This window comes from Mus caroli, chromosome 6 (assembly GCF_900094665.2).
Source record: "Mus caroli chromosome 6, CAROLI_EIJ_v1.1, whole genome shotgun sequence".
Classification (NCBI taxonomy): Eukaryota; Metazoa; Chordata; class Mammalia; order Rodentia; family Muridae; genus Mus; species Mus caroli.
The window spans coordinates 11,478,155-11,498,160 of NC_034575.1; the positions used below are offsets into that span (position 1 = coordinate 11,478,155).

Below are 20,006 nucleotides of genomic sequence, written 5' to 3' on the forward strand. Positions count from 1 at the left end.
TAGCCTTATTAAAACCTGATTCCTCCAGTGGCAAATCCTTGCTGATCTGCCATGATACTGGGAAACTCTGTGAGCTACATCTTTCCCTTAAGCTGTCCCCATTCCAAAAAGGACCTAACTCTCTCCCACTTCCTCTCTTCCTCGATCCAACCCAGAAGTCCTGCCTACTTGCCCAGTGATTGGCTCCTTTATTCACTAGGGAACTGGTTCACAAGAAGCCACCTGAGTTCATGGCTCATTCCTCATTCCAGATAGCCCTTCCCAGGAAACCGGAATTTACATAAAAGTACAAGCAGCACAGAGCCATCCACAACAACTCTGATTGTGAACATTGTAGAAGGAGTTCTGAGTTGTTTCATAGTGGTATCAATAGCAGTGGATGCAAAGACATTTAGGGAGGAAGGAATTTTAGAGGTGATACAGGATATGCAAGATGTATTGAATCTTCTTACAAAAACTGGTTGGTGACTCATGAGTGTTCTACTATTTGTAAAACATAGAGAGAAAAAGGGCATCAAAGTATTGCTCATAGACTACTTCATGATGTATTGGTGTGTGTGTGTGTGTGTGTGTGTGTGTGTGTGTGTGTGTGTGTGTGTGTTTGGTACTAAGATGAGTGTATTAGAAAACTATTTGGAAGTGTCACCCATACACCCTTAGTGAGGGGATGTTAAGCCTTGCTGGTTGTGGTGATAATGGTGGTGAAAAGATCATTACTTAGATGGGGCACAGGGAAGCAGCAGCTTCCTCAACCTCTAAAATTTACATGAATTGAATATTTTTCTCATTTATAAATTCTTTAATAAACGTCTGTAGCACTTGTAGTATTCTGTGCCTTATCAGTAGAATTTTTATTTTGCATTACAGTTGTATAAATCATGAATATTGCTTACCTTAATTAATTACTCTGGAATTACAGTAGTCATTTGATTACTGCTAGATGTTCCGAGTGTATTGACAAAATAACATACATTTGCTCTACCTTCACTTTTAATAGTCTAAATAATTCAACATCATTGATTATCTCTAAAATTCTGTATATTTTCATTCCCAAATTTGAAAATGTTTTCCCATGGCCCATCAAAAACAAAGAGCAATCAGGAAACAATATAGACCATATGCTTTTACCTCCTTACTGTCCTAAATATCCTTTGTAATTACAATTATTTGTTTTAGGACATCCACGTATTATAAATTTGTATAACCTGTGTGCTTGGGCAGTGGAAAAACAGACTTTTCAAATAGCTTTTGAGGGGACTCCCAGGATACTGCAGTGATACTAAAGGACACACGCGGATGGTCCCCTTAACACTACAGTAAATAAAAAATTTCTAAGTAAGTGTTACCTTTATGTCTATGTTTTCTAGCCATATCTTTATGAACACATAGTTAGCAATGCCAGGTCATAGCAGAAGGGAGAAACTGAGTATGTTACGTTTATATGATATGTTTTGAGTTATCATTATTTAAATGTCTATAGATAGGTACAAGAGAAAATAGGGAAAGCTTCACGTCAACAATGTGGATATATATTCATTTTTGAGCTGTTTGACAAATCTTCACATGTGATATCAACTGGTGTGTGTGACCTTAAGCCCTTAAGGAGTGTGGGGGAGTTGGTATTGACATCCCTTGCACTCTGGGAAGTGCACTGGAGGGAAACTGAGAAGGTGGTCAGAAGAGGGGTGGGAGGCAATCAGAGGAGTGAGGTAGGATCATTAGAAAACAATCCACTCATTTTGAAGGGAAATGAAAACACACACATAAATAGTATTGTTGCTTAGAAGATTCAAAAATCAAGAGTTTGGGGAAACGTGAAGATAATTGAGAGAAAAGTATAAAATGGATTAATGCACAGTTTTCCAGAGACATATTAAGCCTGCCTAAGTTTCTTCTGTGGCTTCTCTGGGGAAATCAGCCTGAAGGATGCAGACCTCCTGGGGAATAATAGCCCAATAGCATAACATCATTTAAACTTGACACAAGAAGTTGAAGTTTATTTTTTTTCCTAATAATTATGCTCAGTAAGTGAGGCAGAAATTGCATTTTGGAATGACAATAGAGTGGTTATTTTAAAAAGAACATTTCAATATCAGTGGTAGATAACTCCTGAGGCCCGGTGTTTGTGGACTCTTGGGAGACTTTGCAGTGAAACTGCAAGGCAACTTTACCGTAGGCCACTTAGATGGCTGCCTTTGAGTAAATGGGTATTATCCAAAAGTTAGCCTGTGTGCTAGACTCTGAAGGGGAGTATCAACTAATTTCTTAATCAAGTGATTCTCCTCTTATGATGTTTATAAAAGGGAAAAAAACATTTTTAGAAATCTATGTGAGAACTGAAGGAATAAATAGCTCAATGATTAAGACCACTTCCTGCTCTTGCAGAGAACAGAAGTTCAAATCCCGGTGCCTATAGGGAACAGTTAGCCACTGGCAACTCCAGGTCAAGGGTAGCTGGCACCTTCTTCTGCTTTCCAGGGGCATCCTCACACACGTGCACATATACTTGTACAAATACACACTTAATCACATGAATAAAAATAAAAACTATACCCTAAAATGATAAATCTGGAGCTCTTGTCTCTTGAACCCAATTATCTATAAAGATAAAAATCTATCAGCTATTGGCATAGCATCTATTGTCATCATTATCTACACATCTAATATAATTCACCATCCATCCATATGTCTGTCATCATCATTTTGTCATCTATCACCTACCTATCATCCACCTATATATATCTACCTACCTACTGAAAACTGTTTGTTCTCTATGCTTCTCTATTCTTTCCTTGTTCACGGTAGCCATCTTTAGGGAAATGCCAGTCTTACTTGTGACAGTATCTGGTGAAACTGCTTGCTAAACCAGAGATCCATATTGTCCTTTCAACTTCTATCTATTCCAGGGGTCACACTACTGAAGAAATCTTGATGGACTTAAAATTGTTCTCGTTACACACATGTGGTCTTGGGTCTAAGCAGGATTCTTACAGTCTCAGCAGAGCATCTGTGCCCCAGACTCATCTGACACAGTTTTGAGTTCTGTGGAATTCAGTGTTCCTAATGTAACAACGAGCTAGGAAGACAAGCAGACCTGTCTGCTCCCGTTTTACAGAGTAGCTCTCTCATTCTGTCATTCTACAAAGACAGAAAAGGCCACCAGCTTTTCCTCAAGGTCTTTCTACCCTGTACTCCCTTCAGGCTCACCTGAACCTCAGCCTCAGCAGGTTCCCTCTACTTCAAAGCAGGAGATGCCGGTCTTTCCGTGGTAGCCCACTTCTTGTCAGTGAATGCTTTCCATACACTCCAGGAGAAGTTACTGTGATGCTATCTGAACTCTTCCAGAATATAGTGACCAGAGATGAGTTCCTACTTCGAAATATGTGTATGTGTGTGCCTGGAAGTAGGTGTGTTCCGAGCATTTGCATGTGAACATGTGTGTGCATATGATAGTGTGTGTTGTGTGTGTATACATGGATATGAATTGTGTGTGTGCATGAGAGTATGTGTGTTTGTGTTCATGCAAATGAACACATGTATTGTGTATGTGTGCATGTGAACATGTGTGTGCATGCATATATGTGTGCATGCATGTGAGTGTTTAAGATCTTTTCTTAGTTGCTCATTCTTGTTCCATAGGCAGATAGATTTCTTACATTTGTGGCCTCTGTTTTGTCTGTTTTTAGTCATTCTCTATGTCTTGACTATTCACCTACGTCCCCATTATATCCCTGGAATTTCCCTGGCCAGAGTACCTGACATACCGACATACCTCTTCAAACATTTTTTTCCTCCTTCTTTTCCTTTCATGGTACCTCTCTTTTCCTGTTTTCTTTTCTTTTCTTTTCTTTTTTTTTTCTTATTAACTGCTCTTGTGTGAGTTTTACTTTGGAAACTTATATAAATTTCTGCTCATTCCAGATAGAGCACCATGACAGATCAAATAACTAATTGCATTCAAGTTACCTTGATTAATAGTGATTTTCACTGAGGTTGCTTACAGGACCCTCACTGAAGATTATGGGCAATTTATATGTGGTGACATATAGGAAGAACCATCCTCCCAAACATCAACTGTTTATGGTCCCACGAGAGCAACTTCATACACCTCCTCTCCACAAGGGAATGTTAGTGGGTTCCATCTTTTCAGGGTTTTATGTGGATAATTGCAGCTGTTGTGAATTCAACAGATGTGAGTAGCCATGGCAGAGTTAAAGGACAGCATTCCACAGCAACTCTCCAGATTGGACAGCTCAGTTCTTCCTCAGCTCCTTTCTTGTCACCCGGTATTTTTTCCCTGGGAAACTGCACAATGTCATTCACTCTGAAAGCTGCAGTACCTTCCACTCCCTACAGATCTGTCTGCTCCCCAGGCTTCAGGCCAGCATCTGCTCCTTTTGAATACCCGCATTTGAGTATCTTCAGGATTAACATGTCTCATATCGATGACATGTCATACTGAAAATCAATTTTATAGCAAATCTAGATTTCTCCATTGGTAAATGGCTCCAGAGGCCAGGAAGTGACACTCGACTCTTTTCTTTTTATTTCTTCCTCAACCAGTGTCATGTCAACTTATATCACTCTAATGCCTCATATCTCTTTAAAGTCACCTGTTTGACCCCACTGATCCTGTGATTGTGACTGCGTGTCCTCTGTGACTCCTTGTCTCTGACATGGAAAATTGAAGGATTTCTTCTTGATTAATCTAGCTCCAACAAAATTGAGTCATCATATTATTTAAAGGGAAAAAAAATCCTACCCCACATCCTTGCTGTATTCCTTTGCTGGGTGGAACATTTCCCTACTTCTGTCTCAATTAGCATGTTCTTCTTTAAGACATAGTTCATAGACCTGTCTGATTTCCTCATCAACCCTTTGCACAATGCTCTCGTCCTTCACAGCTCCACCCTGCAAATCTGAATCGACAGGGACTCCTCTCTTCATTTCACTTTGAAGGATAACCGTAACAGCTGTCTTTTACACTTCTGTGTTTAATAAAGAGGTATTTGTAAACTCTTACTAGCAGGGCCTGGGAAATAGGAAGCAAGGTGGTATGTAGGTGTGTAGGTGTGTAGGTGGCAGCCAGCTTTACCAGCACCCCATAGCACGATGGCTCTAGCTGAACATTGACAGTTGTCACACTCTAGTGGCACTATGTTCTTCTTAACATCATGTTCTTGGGGTTTGTCTATGTCCTTAAAGCATTGTCTATTAAGCCAATGCTCAGTAAGTTTTTGTTGAATTTAACCATCAAAGCCTTGTCCCTGGGTTCCTCTGCTGAGAAAAAAATGGTGAGAGTATTTTGTCCCTGGGGTTACTTTTCACATTTCCTACTATCTTGCCAATTTCAAAAGTCTTCTCTGACTGATACTACCTGCCTTCTGTGTCCTGTGGTCAAAGAATGTAGTGTTTGTGTTGATAATTGCCCAACATTTTTACAAAACCCCATCCTCTGCCTGAAGGCTCTGGTACTTTAAGGCTCATGTACATTATGGCTATCCAGTCCGCAGGCTTATCCAAATTTTATACTACTTTTATTCAGCCTTAGTTAGTTTTCCATTGTACTCTATTTCAGTAAGGATGGAGACAAACATTAGCTGGTAAGACAATGTCTGGGGACATTGATCAGTGCTTGCTGTCCATGCAACTTGAGTTTGGTCCACTAGCACCCATGTCAAAGCTGAGTCTGGTGATGTAACAGAGGAACATTAAGGGTAGAGATATTAGGGGGTTCAGCAGTGCTGTCACCAGCCAGACCAGTTCCAGCCTGCCCTCTGAGCTCCAAGTTCATAGAGAGATTCTGTATTGAGGGGATGAAGGGGAGAGTGATTTAACAAGACACTTGATGTCCCCTTCTGGCTTCAGTGTGCATCCATGGGTACCCACAGCCACTCATTTGTGTACACACACACACACACACACACAGAGAGAGAGAGAGAGAGAGACAGAGACAGAGACAGACAGAGAGACAGAGAGACAGAGACAGACAGAGAGAGACAGAGAAACAAACAGACACACACAGGCACATATGCACACACACTGACACACAAACAGACATATGCAGGCACACATGCTCACACACACACACACACACTGGTATGAACGCACATAAGTGAACATGTATATTGGGAACTTGTTGGAGACACAGCTCAAAGGTTTAAAACACTTGCTGCTCTTCCAGAGTGCTTGTACTTAGTTCTCATCGGCCACAGCAGGAGACACTCATCCACCTGTAAACCTAGCTCTGGGAGACCTGGCACTATGGACTTGTGGAGTACCTGCACACACCGTGGCAGAGTCTCTTTCTCTGTCTCTGTCTGTCTCTATTTCTCTGTCTCTCTCTGTCTCTGTTGTCTCTGTCTGTGTGTGTGTGTCTGTGTTTCTCATAAATAAAAATAAATTCTTTTTTTAAAAAAAGAAATGAATATTACAATAAATATAAAAATGGCTCTAAAAGGTCAAGAGAAGACCCCTAGCTAGATTTAAAAATCTATTCTTCTGGATAACAGGTTCCATGGTGATGGAGTCTTAGTGCTTAAAAAGAGCTCAGCAGTTATTAGCCCTCTGCTGTATGCCTACCAACACAGAGACAAATGACTTGCTTAAGATTTCTTAATCCATTAGTGAGAGAGCCAGACTGGAAAAGCCAGTCTAAGCTTCCTAGCATCACAGTCCTCCTAAATAATGTGACATTTCCCAACTGTGACACTTGGGGAGGACAGGAGGATGATTCCTCTCTGCAGTCCTTTTGTCTGTGTGCCCCCAAGTAGGGTTTCCCCTGTTGTGCTTGTTCAAACAAACACAAACAGCCTTCGCCACCTGGAAACTTACAGCCTTGCCTTTTGTAGTGTGAATGGCAGTGGTAAGTAATGAGCTGTGACTGAGAGAAGGCTCAGCTGGGGGGTGGCAGGGATGAAGTGTGGAGGGGACTGTGAAGCGGCTCAGGGAGAGGGTTTTTATTTTTATCTCCTCTCCCACAATTTAAAGTAGTCGACACGCCTACAGAATGTCTTGTTTAGCAGGCCAGAAACCACGGCTGTCACATTTAGGACACTCGCCAACCCGTCCTTAGGTTGTTTTGCCTTCAGAATTGTTGGGGGACTAAATTCAAGTGGCGATACGTATAGCTTGTAATTTTAGTGTCATGCTGTCTTGCTCATCTGAAGCTTGCGATGATGCCTTTGAAAAACATCACATTACATGAATGGATGAGACAGGCTGAGAAAGGGTGATGTGGAAAGACTAACAACCATCCTTTAGTCACAAATTAATTCCATAAATAATAGGATTTACCTCCTGTGCACAGCTTTGAATGGTGCTTTGGTGTCTTGTCCCGGGGTAGCTGCTCACTCTGCCTGTCTCTTCATCTTGCCTGGTGTGTGTGTGTTAGACTGCTGTGACTCTTTGCTTGGGGCCTGTCCCTTCTGTCAAGGCTAGAGAACACATCCTGGGCCTTCCCTAGACCAGACATCTCCTGCCTGTAGGACATAGTGCCCCCTGCTGGACAAGCTGTCCTGCCTCTGCAGGAGAGGACCCTGCTGCAGTGACAGCTTTGTTTGGGGCTTTTATGTAATTTGGATGGCAGACGCACCCTTTGTATACCTGCTAAGCCCTGGCAAGTCAAGTGTCCAGAGAACTGTGCGTGATCCCTGTCCTGTGAAATTCTTAGCCTGACTCATGCCTTCTCTTGCCATGTTTTTACTTCTATCTGCCAGGGGATTTTGGATATAGGCAACCTGGCCAACTCCATGAGTGTCTGTAATAGACTACTCTCACTGACTGGCCAGTATATTAGTTTACTCGTCGTCATCATCATCATCATCACTTCATAGAGTATAGTGGGCACATCATTGTGAGCCTTTTGCCATTTAAAAAGCCCAGTTGTTTTGAAATATGCCCTGCACAATTCTTAAACCAAAGACATAAGTAACAAGAGGCGAGCCAAAATTTTAGCTGTGAAATAAATGTAGCTTGGAAAATAAAATTGGGGAAAATGTTAAATTAAGCATCTGGAAAGAAGTTTTCCATCATTTTTATTCAAATACTTATTTTCATTAAAACTAGAGGACTTTTTCACATTTGTTTTGTCCTGACCATAAAAGGCATTATTACCAACGTATGCAGACTGCTGGCTAGTGAGTGCTCTTACAAACAAAACAATGCTTTCTTAATAAATGCTATATTTATTTACTTATGGGGTAGTGTGTGTGTGTGTGTGTGTGTGTGTGTGTGTGTGTGTGTGTGTGCGCGCGTGCACTTGTGAAGTACAAAACTTATGAGAGTCAGTTCTCTCTTACCACATGGCTCCTGGGGATCAAACTTAGGTCAACTACTTTGGTGGCAAGTACCTTTACCTTCTGAGCTTTATAGAAGAAACTCTTCAAAATGCTTTTTGTGACTAAATAAAGTATTATAGATTTTATTATTCAAAGCTATACTCAACCTTACATTACATATTTTACCAATGATCAACTTAAAAAAATAGCACCAAATACATTTAAAAAAAACCATGTAATATTAACCGATTTTTTTCTCCCAGCTTTCTTGCTTCTGAAGAAAACAGATAATCATTGCAATATGGAAAACTAGACGATTATTTTTAAAGCTTCTGCTATAGCCAGACACAGATTACTGTTTTTGGCTGGGTTTCTGTTCCATTCTTCTGCAATGTCTGTCTCGTAGAATTAGTTACTTTTGGTGCTTTCTCCTCTTTTGTATCTGAGCAGTTTTCCCAAGCCTTCCTGAATTTGAGCAGAATGGTCCCTAGCACTATACTACAGCGTCTGGCTGGACATAGGAGGAGAGTTATAGCCCTCCGGGAACCATATTTTAACACCATCACCCCCCCCACACACACACACACACACAACGGGCACTACTACCACAACTCCCACCACTCCACAATCAACACACCACTATCATCACAGCCATCACAACCACCACCACCACCACAACCATCACACGGCTAGTACTTAGCAAGTGTCATCTGTTAATTCCATATTCGTTTAGTGTTCATCATGTCTCCGGGGGCAGTGGCATTCTATCAGATTTGCCATCTTAAATATCTTGCTATAATTTGCATCGCTGATGTTTTAGCCACTCTCAACTCAGATATTGACTTAACTTGACATGTAAAATATTCTAGGCAAGTGCCTGTGAGGCAGAAACACGGCTCAAGGCCCAAAGGTGGGTTGCCTCTGAGCCTGGTGACCTTAGTTTAACACCCAGAACCCACATGCTAAAAGGAGAGAAAGATCCCAGTAAGCTGCCCTCTGACCTCAGTGCACACTGTGCCAAAATGAGAGAGAGAGAGAGAGAGAGGAGAGAGAGAGCCTTTACTCTAATGCACATCACATATTGTACTCAATAAATAGAAAATGAAAATGTAGTGATTTATAGAGACTATCTAACACTTGAAATGCCATTGCCTCTTCAGATTTCTGTGTTAAACTTCTATGAAACAATAGTTTCTCTGATATAAATACTGCCTTCCTAGACTGTAAAATGACCCTTCAAACAGACTTCTTGGACTAGTGCTGTAGTTGAGACCAAGTTCTGGATCAAATCTAGCAGTTTGGAATACTTGATGCATTAGCTGTGTACAATGCTGGCAACAGAATAAAGAGAGGGTGTGGGGGGGGAACGACAGGTCAGGCTATCTGTCTTTGACGTACAGTAGCCTTTCCATTGGATCATGTGGGTTCCAGGGCTTGGGTATGGGGCAGGGAAGCTACTGAGGTGTCCCTTCGTGGGTGCAGGAGGTCAGGGTGTTTCTTTTTCTAATACTCTTCTGAATTTGTAAAGGAGAAAGATGATAATGAAGACGATTGTTCATTTCCCCAAAGTCAGCTCTGCATGGAAAATCTAACTGTTCTCAAACTTTCTTTTGAAAAACCTCCTGTCCTAGCTCTCTTTCCTCTCCATTAGGAAAATGTTGCCTCTGTTTTCTAGCCATGGCCCAGAGCCTTAGGGACTGCCATGAGCCAGAGGCTCTGTGTAGGCGGTGACCTCTGGGCCTGTTTCTCAGACAGGTGGTCAGTCAACGGCTGGGGGCCAGGAGTGCTGCACAGCCCCTGTCTTGAGTCAGGCATTTGCCTGCAGCTGAGCTACTGTGCAGAATTCATAAATATGCCTCACCCACCCACACTAGATACACTTGAAAAGCAGAACTCCTGGGGAGATACTTGTGTCAGGCCCTACCACCTGGATTTTTGCAAAGGGTAGACACATTCAGTCATTGTAGCTTCGACTCAGGGTAAGTCAAACGTACATTTGGCCTGCTTTTCCATTCTCTATTAAGAAACAACAAAGGCAGGGATGCAGTTTCTGGGGTCAGTGATGTAATATCGGGAATGCAGTCCCCTGTCAGGCCCTGCCCCTGTGCAGTGTGCACCACCCCTCAGCAGATAGATGGGTGAGTAACTCTGGGTAGTCTTTACCCTGATGGTAAAACTGATCTCAAAGCAGTGTTCTCAAACACTAATGGTGTATCCCTCTGCAAGCTCTCACCCAGCACTGCTTCCCTGGCTTCCTCAAGTGCTAATGGACCTTTTTGCTTCTCACCCTCTCGTTTACATACTCGTTACCCAGAAAGGAAAATAGTGTTCAAGCACTTTAAGTCATAGGAAACGTTACTCCAGATTAGTCAAGATAAGAGGCACACACATCATTCTTCACTCAAAAATGGGTTGTGGGCAATTCTGAGAATTCTCTGCTTTCGGCCTGTTCTTGTATTCTACTTCCTGTATCACATATCTTTGTTCCAAGAAATTAAGAGTACCCGTCGTACCACATCTTATGAGGAAGAAATGAAAGAAAGAAAAAGACTTGTCTATCATAGACCTGAGTGTATCATTCAAATTGTCTCTTGATGGCACTTGATGAAGTCTTGGCTCGAGCAAACTGCCTCACTGATGTCGATATTTCCTAGTAAGTTTGGCAACATACTGGTCACATAAGTCAGTCTGGGATACTTTCATTATAAACTGGCTGTTCTCCCGAACAGAACCTTCAGTTTCATTTTCAACAAAACAGAGTTCCTGAGATCAGTCACAGACAATTCCCCCAGTGGCTAAGGGGTTATTTCTCATTTGGGTTGTTACTTTCAGCATGGGTTGGGGCTGCAAGCCCCTCACATGGGCTGCAGCACAGGCTTACCAGTGTCAACCTCAGCTTGGGACTGTGACAGCAATAATTCCTAAGAGAATGTTTTTCTTTTATTTGCTGATGCTTTTAAAGTCAAACGTCCTGCTAATGATTTATTTTGATGTGTTCTTCTAAGCTCTTTCCTGCTGCCCTGTTCCTTTGTTTTTCCTAAAGTTACAGTAGCTGTTGGTCTTGAGCTGAGTCCTCCTCTCAGTACCCTGAATTGCGCAATTCTTGCTTGGCCCAGTTTAGGCTAGGCATCCTTCCCAGAACCCAGTTGGCTTCTTAAAGGTTAAACAGTTTTGGTAAAAACTACAAATCATGACTAAATAAAACCCATAAAAACTGAAAACCTCAAGGACCTAGGGAAAAGGATTTTTTTTTTTGATAGTGAACCACATACAGGCAGAGAGCTCATCTTTTTAAAACTTTGTTTCTCTACTCTTCTTCCTAAATTTGGTTTGTTTATTTTGGATTTTTGTTTAATTTTGTTTTTTTCTTTTCTTGTCTTGTCTTTCCCTCCCTTCCTTCCTTTCTCTTTTCTCTTCTCTTCTCTTCTCTTCTCTTCTCTTCTCTTCTCTTCTCTTCTCTTCTCTTCTCTTCTCTTCTCTTCTCTTCTCTTCTCTTCTCTTCTTTCTTTAGATAGAGCTTCTCTGTACAGCCTAGCCTGGCTTCAAATTCAGGATGCTCCTTCCTTGGCATAATAATACATACTATCTCACCTGATATTTTCTTCTTTTGCTGTTGATTTTGTTTGTTGGTTTGGGCATTGTTCTCCTAAAGCGAAGGCTGCTCTGGAAACCCTGACTCTAGCTCCTTAGTGTGGTCCTTGCTGGCATGCTCTACCATACTGACATGCAAAACTTATAATCCATTTTGGCTTCACATGTCTCCCCCACCTTAAAGTCGTTTGTGGTCTCTGACTCCTCTAGACAGCGGTAAGCATGGAATCTGTAACAAATCTTTGTGCTCAGTGTCTGTAACCTTTTCATTGTGCTGAGTCAGAATTCTGAAAACAAAACAATACAAAAAAAGCCAAAAAACAACAACAAAAAAAAGAATTTCTTTTGGCAAGTAAGAACACAATTGTATAATTGATGTGATAGAATGTAGGGATCCATTCTTCTATTTCTCTATGGAGAGTAAGTAGAGAATGAACGGACTTGAGTAGATGTCTTCGTAATCATTACAATTTTGGTTTGTGGCTTCTTTAGGTACTTGCTAATAGACTGTTTCTCTTCATTTGTATTTTAGAGGGATTCAAAGTGTTTGGGGGTATTTTGGTTTAGGGTTTTTATTTTCTTAATTCCAGTAGTTCTCTAGTAAACCTTGTAGAACCATGTCTTTCAGATAATGATGAGTTTTTGTGAATTTTAATTTTCCTGTAAAGAGCGTCATCTTCTGAGGAGTCTGTCTTCATCAGGTCTTCCCATTGGTCTTCTCTCATGAAGTCTTTGCTCCTGTGCACATATGTGGACACAGATTTCTACATTTTAGATTTGCGTATTCAATACCTTTAAGTGAGGCATTAACTCAGCATGTCCACTCTCTTATATCTGTTTCAGCAGTGAGACTGGCTGTGTATCAGTCCTCCAACACAATGTAGCTTGAAGGTTCACCTGTACTGTCAACTCTTTAGTAAATCAGAAACACTGAAAGTTACCAGTTTATTTTTCTACCAAGTCTTAGTAATAGTTCCTATTCTTCTGTTTTTTCTTTGTTTTCTCATTTTGTCTGAGGCACTTCACTGCCTTGACCACATAATCCTGTACTTACTGCTACTGTGAGATTAGCCCTCTGCACCTCAAATGCTTGAAGTCTAAAGATTCTGTCATCTTTGTTTTAGCTAAAATATGTTATACACAGAGTGGTCTATCTCATTTCACAATGGGCTTGTAGTTTGAATTTATAAAACATGTATATTAACCAATGAGGAAAAAGTGCAAACGTGGGAACAGTATGAATCCAGTGAAAATACAATTCACTGAAGAGAAAACTTGAACAGTTCACAGAAAGGAAAACAATCTGGATTAGCAAACACAAAAATACACCTCTGCGGTATGTGGGGGAGTGGGGGGAGAACTATGTCAAATTCGATGACTTGTCATGTGGTAAAGTGAGACAGTTTCAATGACTGATAGAGATGTGGACTATCTCTTGCTTTGTTAGAATAAACATTGGAACAGTTGTTTTGGGGAGAAGTTTTCAATTCCATTTCCCAATAATATTAAATATATGCAATACTCTAACCCCAATATCCTACAGCTACTAATTTAGCATGTGTGTTCTCGGGAACTTGCAAGCAGTTTTCTCTAAAAGCAATGTTTAGTCAAGCAGAACTTCAAGAGCAACCACAGTGTTTAGAGATCTGCGAGGGTAAATCAGATCTGGTGTGTTCATCAACTAAGATGCTGCACAGCATGCAAACAAACCATAGGAGTCAAAATGGATAAACATCACACCCTCTGAGAAAGGTGTGCTGCTCACTGGACTTCAGGCATGATGATTCCATTCTGACGGAATGAGTGTTCACAAGTAGAGATTAAAATCCATTATTTTCCCCTCAGTCGATGAATTTCTTTTGTTTTATTTCTTCTTCTTCTTCTTCTTCTTCTTCTTCTTCTTCTTCTTCTTCTTCTTCTTCTTCTTCTTCTTCTTCTTCTTCTTCTTCTCCTTCTTCTTCCTCTTCTTTTTTAAGAAAAAAAGTACTCCTTTAATTAGTAAATAACAAAATATAGTTTCCAGTTTAAAAGAGAATAATTGATAACAATAATACCACAGAAAAACATCAATTGACTATTCTCTGTACTTCAAGGAACATTTCACTTCCTTTTTTTTCAATTTTTTATTAGATATTTTCTTCATTTACATTTCAAATGCTATCCCGAAAGTCTCCTATACCCTCCCCCAGTCCTGCTCCCCTACCCACCTACTCCCACTTCTTGGCCTTGGCGTTCCCCTGTACTGGGGCATATAAAGTTTGTAAGACCAAGGGGTCTGTCTTCCCAGTGATGGCCAACTAGGCCATCTTCTGCTACATATGCAGCTAGAGACATGAACTCTGGGGGTACTGGTTAGTTCATATTGTTGCTCCACCTATAGGGTTGCAGACCCCTTCAGCTCCTTGGGTACTTTCTCTATTTTGCCTTCTATTTGAGAATAGGCCGCACCGTGTAGCCATGTTGGCCTGGAACTCATTGCGACCCACCTACCTCAGTCTCTTAAATACTAAGATTATAGGCAAGGACCCTGCCATGTTTGGCCTAACTTTCTAGTTATAATGCTCAGTGGGACAAACATTGTTTCCTGCTTTCTATTTGATAGATTTATCACACACAAATAGTTCTTCCTGTGACATGTTTTATGACTCATATATAAGGTATCTCGATGTCCAAGCCGTATCCTAGTGTTTAGGAATACTCAGTGAAATGAATAGTGTTTAGAAATTTTCTTTCTCATTCTTGAAATTTAAACATGTTACCTAGCATAGAAATTAGAAATTAAGTTCTCAGTGGAATGTCTTTGAAATTGGTCCACATGGGTAATTGTTTGAAGATTCATTAGATAGGGCTGCAATGCTGCCAATTAAACACTGTGTTAATTTTGAAACAGTTTCTCACTATGTAGCACAGAGTGGCATTTAACTCATGATCCTCCCTCTGGTAAGTGGTGGGACTATAGGCATTCAGCATGACATGGGACCTTCAAAACAATTTTCGTAATGACAAAGTACTTCTTTATAACTTTTCACATGTTTCACAAATCACGATTGTAATATCATCCTGAAAATCTCAAATGAACAAAGAAATATAAAACGGAAATTGCGATGAAGATGTACAGGAAGAATTGTCAGAGTAACCACCCCGTGATGCTCTGTAAACCAGGAAACTTGTAAGACCATGGGCTTCACAGCTTTGTCACAACTTAAAAAAAAAAAAACCTAAAGCATGTGTAATAAATATATTAGATGGCTGTTTAAATTTTTCTTCCCATCAGTTTGTGAAATATGATGAGTGTCATTTAGGAAAACATGAAGAAATGGTAGAGATGGAATGGCTTTGCCACCATCAAGAAGTGGGGAAGCTACGCTGTGTTTCTTGGTGTTTCCTAGCCCTTTTCTTAGAAGTAGGTAAGGCTAGTAACTGTAGCTGGACTCAATTAGAGAGTCTCACTCTTGGTCTATAAATGGTTTTATAACATAAAGAGAAAAGGGGAGAAAGAGAGAGAGATTGAGTTGATTGGAAAAGACAACATGCAGATCACGGTTTAATGAAGTCTACTTTAAGTTCTGAATTAATGATTAATACATCTAATATCTCCTGTTCACTCTTTCCAATTTTGAAGCCTATGTGTGGAGCACATGAATAAACTTTCTATTTATTAAATTTACTCTTAGCACACTGTTTCAGAGAGCAGTAGGTTGCAGGAACAATTGATACGAAACACAGAAAATGGATCCCTGGGATCCAGAGCCGTGACACGGTGAGTAAGAATGGTAATCTACCACCCATGCACAGAAACACATGATCCCAGCTCGTTTTCTAGTCCAGTCTCTCCATCTAGAGATGACTCATCTAGAATTGAACTTGAGCTTCTTGCTGTCCATCTAGCTCACTATCAACAGCAGAAGTGTAGGGCTGAGTGTCTTTTGAGTTGTATTATGGGCCAGCTTTTACCCAGTCTCTGGATAACACGTGTATTTTGTGTCTCTTCTTTCTCTCACTATGTGTTCCCCTCCGGCCTGCGAATGAAGACTGTTGTGTCCACTGTATCCTGGCATGCTTGTTCTGTGAATTCCTGACCCTCTGCAACATTGTCCTGGGACAAGCTTCGTGTGGCATCTGCACCTCCGAAGCCTGCTGCTGTTGCTGTGGCGATGAGATGGGTGATGACTGTAGCTGCCCCTGTGACATGGACTGCGGCATCATGGATGCCTGTTGTGAATCCTCAGACTGTTTAGAAATCTGCATGGAATGCTGTGGCATCTGTTTTCCTTCATAAAAGATTTATCTTTTGTTTGTACTAAAACTGGAGACAACTTTACAATATTTCTTGTAGGGGAAAGAAAGGCGCATGGTAAGACTCCCATGAAACAACTCAGTATTTGCACTGTTTAACCCGTTCCTTCTAAGTAAGCTCTGAAATTCTTCCTTTTGCCAGATGTATGTGATTTAACATGTGAAGTTTTGACTGTCTAACTGGTTTTTTGAAGCTTCTTCGTAGATGACAATAATTGGAAGACATTTTGACACACACAGCCTAAAATGTTAAATGTCTTCTTTCTCTTGACATGTCTGTTTTCCCTAACCATTCTGAGCAGCTCTTTGCTCTAAACACAACATTGCTCAGTATGTATTTAAGCCAGATCACTTTGATGTTTATCTATTGGAGGTTAAAAGCAAACTTTCTTTTTAATTCTAAGTAAGCACAAACATTGGGCAGAGCCGTAAACAAATGTGGGACTCTCTATGTTGGTCTCCTCTGGGCTTTTCACCTCTCCTGTTCTGCCGAAGTGCACTGAGGAAGATCACATTGCTCTCATCCAGAGCAGCAGGAAGTGTAATGGAAGCAAGCAGGATGGGAGCTGTAAAGGATGAACCAGGTTGCAAGGCATGCTGGCTTCAAGACTGTAAAGGCAAGAGGCCATAGGAACGTACAGAAGTGAATAACAGGTTACGGAGGAAGGCCTGGGGGAGGATGTGGCACTGTGGATGCTCTCGGAAGAGCTACTTAAATTTAGGAAAAAGTTGAAGGTATACAGCCTGGACTGTCAGTGCTCTGAACAAGTGAAAAGGATTTGCCTTGTATATCACAGCAACACAGCTTTCTTAGAACTGTAAAATCTGAACTAATGCAAATACACACTTTCCTACATGTAATTTAAGTGTTATAAATTTTAATGAAAACATAATACCTTGTTAACATAACTATATTTTACCAAAAAATGTAGAACACTTTTTAACAACGTTCATTTAAATGAGCTTTTTTTTCCCTTTTTTTTAAGATTAAAAAAATCCCAGTATTCCTTGGGGTTTTTCCAAAGCTGCCTTATATTTGGAAAGACTCGGTTCTTTATCATGCAGGGGCGGGGGGGGGGCCTATTTATTTTCATTGGCTTGTAGTCCTAGCCACGTTGTATTTCATAAGTAGGTGAGTTTTGGATCCACTACAGGAGGACTTCCGACGTCCAACACCATCACCAGATATCAGGATTCCAACTGTGTGTGAAATTATGCCAAGTGACAGGTTATAAAGATACTAAAGTACGAAGAAGTGGGGCTGCAATGAGACTAATTCTACAGTGATGGAGTCAGCTCATGTGGAAAGGAGAGTTTGGATTCACACACACCCTCTCATGGGCGTTTTCCTTTTCTCTCCAGATTTAAAATTTGGTTAAATTGACTGATTCCTTGTAGGCTCTTGAGAGTGTGTTGTTGTTAGTGGTTCTTTCTAGTGCCAGATGAATATTAGATTGTTAGAAATAGTGCATTTTTAAGAAGCCATTAGCCAGCCTAGACCTTTAGGAGACTTAAACTTTTTTTTCTTTTTCGTGAAGAATGGCGACATCACCAGTGTCTTTCCTTTGAAAGTTAGCTTAGCTTATAATTAAATTATTATTTTAAATATTCTTTGAAAAAGAAAAGCCAATACGTCTCCCTTCTAGTGCAATTTCCGCGTGCATACACTTTAAATACGATGCCAATGTACAGCTGCCTTCTTCCTTGTCTTTGAAACAGAGGCTTTGATTCGCTACGTCAAATATCATGGCGACCTTAGTATTTCCATATACCCAATGTTAGTGTGTGCTTATATCATAGGATGAAGAAGTGCCGTCTGTTTATGGATAAGCCTCCTAATGATTGTTAAAATATGTGCCTCGTTATCCTGTAAAACTGTTTAACCAAGAGGCTTGTCTGATGCTTGAATATATCTTGCTATGATTTGCAATGAAAATGTTAGTGCATTAGACATGTTTTTCTGTAATAGAGAGCATTAGTGAATACCAGAATTCAATTTCCATACTTATACAAGGTAGGACTTTTCTTCAGCTCTCTACTCCAGGCAAGCCATTCCTTAAGGCATCTTGTATAATTCAAAAGAAAAATAGGCAAATGTGAAAACAGTTTTAGCATATTTTAGAATTTTGGCATGTAAAGTGTTTTGTTGAACCTTATGGCCGTCAAGACTAATTGCTATAGTTTACACCTAGATATCCCGTCTCTTTTTAAACGTGGCATATTTTCAAACTGGATCCTGACTATTTTAAAATTAAAAAGAATTATGACGACTGATTGTGCTTTAAGATCCTTTTGTATCTAATTAATATATTAATTGCCTTATATTTAAATATTTTCAACAATAATTTAAAACCCGAAGATTTTCATTACTCTTTTATATGTCTTCCTGAAAATTTTTCTAGTCTCCCTTTCTTAGTCTGCCTACAGCACAAGACTCATGTCTGCTAATGAACTGAGAAATATATGGAAATCATTTGTCTGCAAGTCATTGCTGCCCTATGATACCAAAATGCAGTGTTCCTTTAAAATTCACAACATGTAAAAAAATACAAGCTTTTTTCCCTCACTTTCTTCCTTCGTTACTTCTGCCATTCCTCTTTGGTCCTTACCTTCTCCCTTCTTTCTTTCCATCCACCTCTTCTCTTCTTTCCTCTTCACATACTGCACTCCCTATAACAGCATTCAAAGATAGCTTGCACCTCACTATATAATCACAGGGTAACATCAGACTCACATCAGTTGCCCTGTTCATTCACCCAAGACCAGGAATTAATATGAACAGTCTACTAGTTTTCACCTTTTTGAGTAGATTGACTTCATTCATTAACTTAAGGCATTCATTTCAGTTTTCCAAACTAAAACAACTGTTTTGTATGTGCCGACACTGAGTGGCAAACACACAAATTCCAAGTGATAAAATTGGGTGTTACATTTTACATTTAATGAACTTTACATACAACTCCATTGTCAGAACTCTTTCTACTTAAGACAGCGATGACAAATATTTAGAGATGCTTTGAAGTTGAGATTTTACTAAAACAGTGGTATTCATGAGAAGATTTTTGGTTTTTGGGTTTTTTTTTTCTTAGTTTTCTGTTTTGTTTTGTGTTTTATTTTGTCTGTGTTTTAAGAAAAAAATAACTTTTTTCTCTGTCTTCACAGTCAGTTTCTATAACCATTTTCTTCATCTGAAATGCTGGTGTTGTCTGAATACATCAAAGAGTAGTCAGGCAAGCTTGTATAATAACTTGCTATTATCTATCCATAAAATCTCCATCTCTAGACTCTGAAATTCTATCCATTAAACATCACTCCCTAACAGAACCAAGGCTCCATCCAAAGAATGGCTTGCCCTCTACAATGCCACTTAATGTATGTTTTTCTATCCTCCTAATCAATTATTTACTGATAATGATATTTAGTAATATTATTAATAACCTTACTACAAAAATTATTTTTAATTTAACACTATTCAAAACTTTCCTCCATTTCAATTACTTGTGAGGACTAAGATTTTAGCAAATGTTATTTTCCCCTCTTATGCTAATGTAGTAATATACCAATTTTTTGAAACAATGGGTTATGGATTGTTAGGATTGCCTCTACATCTCTAATTTTAAAAAAGAGAGAAAAAAAGGAATGAAAAAAAAAGAATTTGGGACTTGGGCTGAAGGGGCAACTCTTGTTCTTGCAGAGGACCCACATTCCAAAGCATCGGAGTTTGGTTACCAGCACTCACATCACGGGACTTACAACTACCTTTAACTCCAGTTCTGAGGGATCTGACACCTTCTTCTATCCTCCTGGGAAACCTCTATGCACATGTACATCTAAATTCAT

At 40.0% G+C, this 20,006-nt stretch overlaps 1 protein-coding gene across 1 annotated transcript in view; it reads left to right on the forward strand.

Annotated features, from left to right (window-relative positions):
- Positions 1 to 18,440, forward strand: part of Mdfic (MyoD family inhibitor domain containing) — an 82,205-nt gene extending 63,765 nt beyond the window's left edge. The window contains exon 5 of the mRNA XM_021164706.2: positions 15,902 to 18,440. Within this exon, the coding sequence (XP_021020365.1) occupies positions 15,902 to 16,149 (248 nt within the window). The 3' untranslated portion in view covers positions 16,150 to 18,440. The remainder of the gene's footprint in view (positions 1 to 15,901) is intronic.
- The last annotated feature ends 1,566 nt before the right edge of the window (positions 18,441 to 20,006 follow it).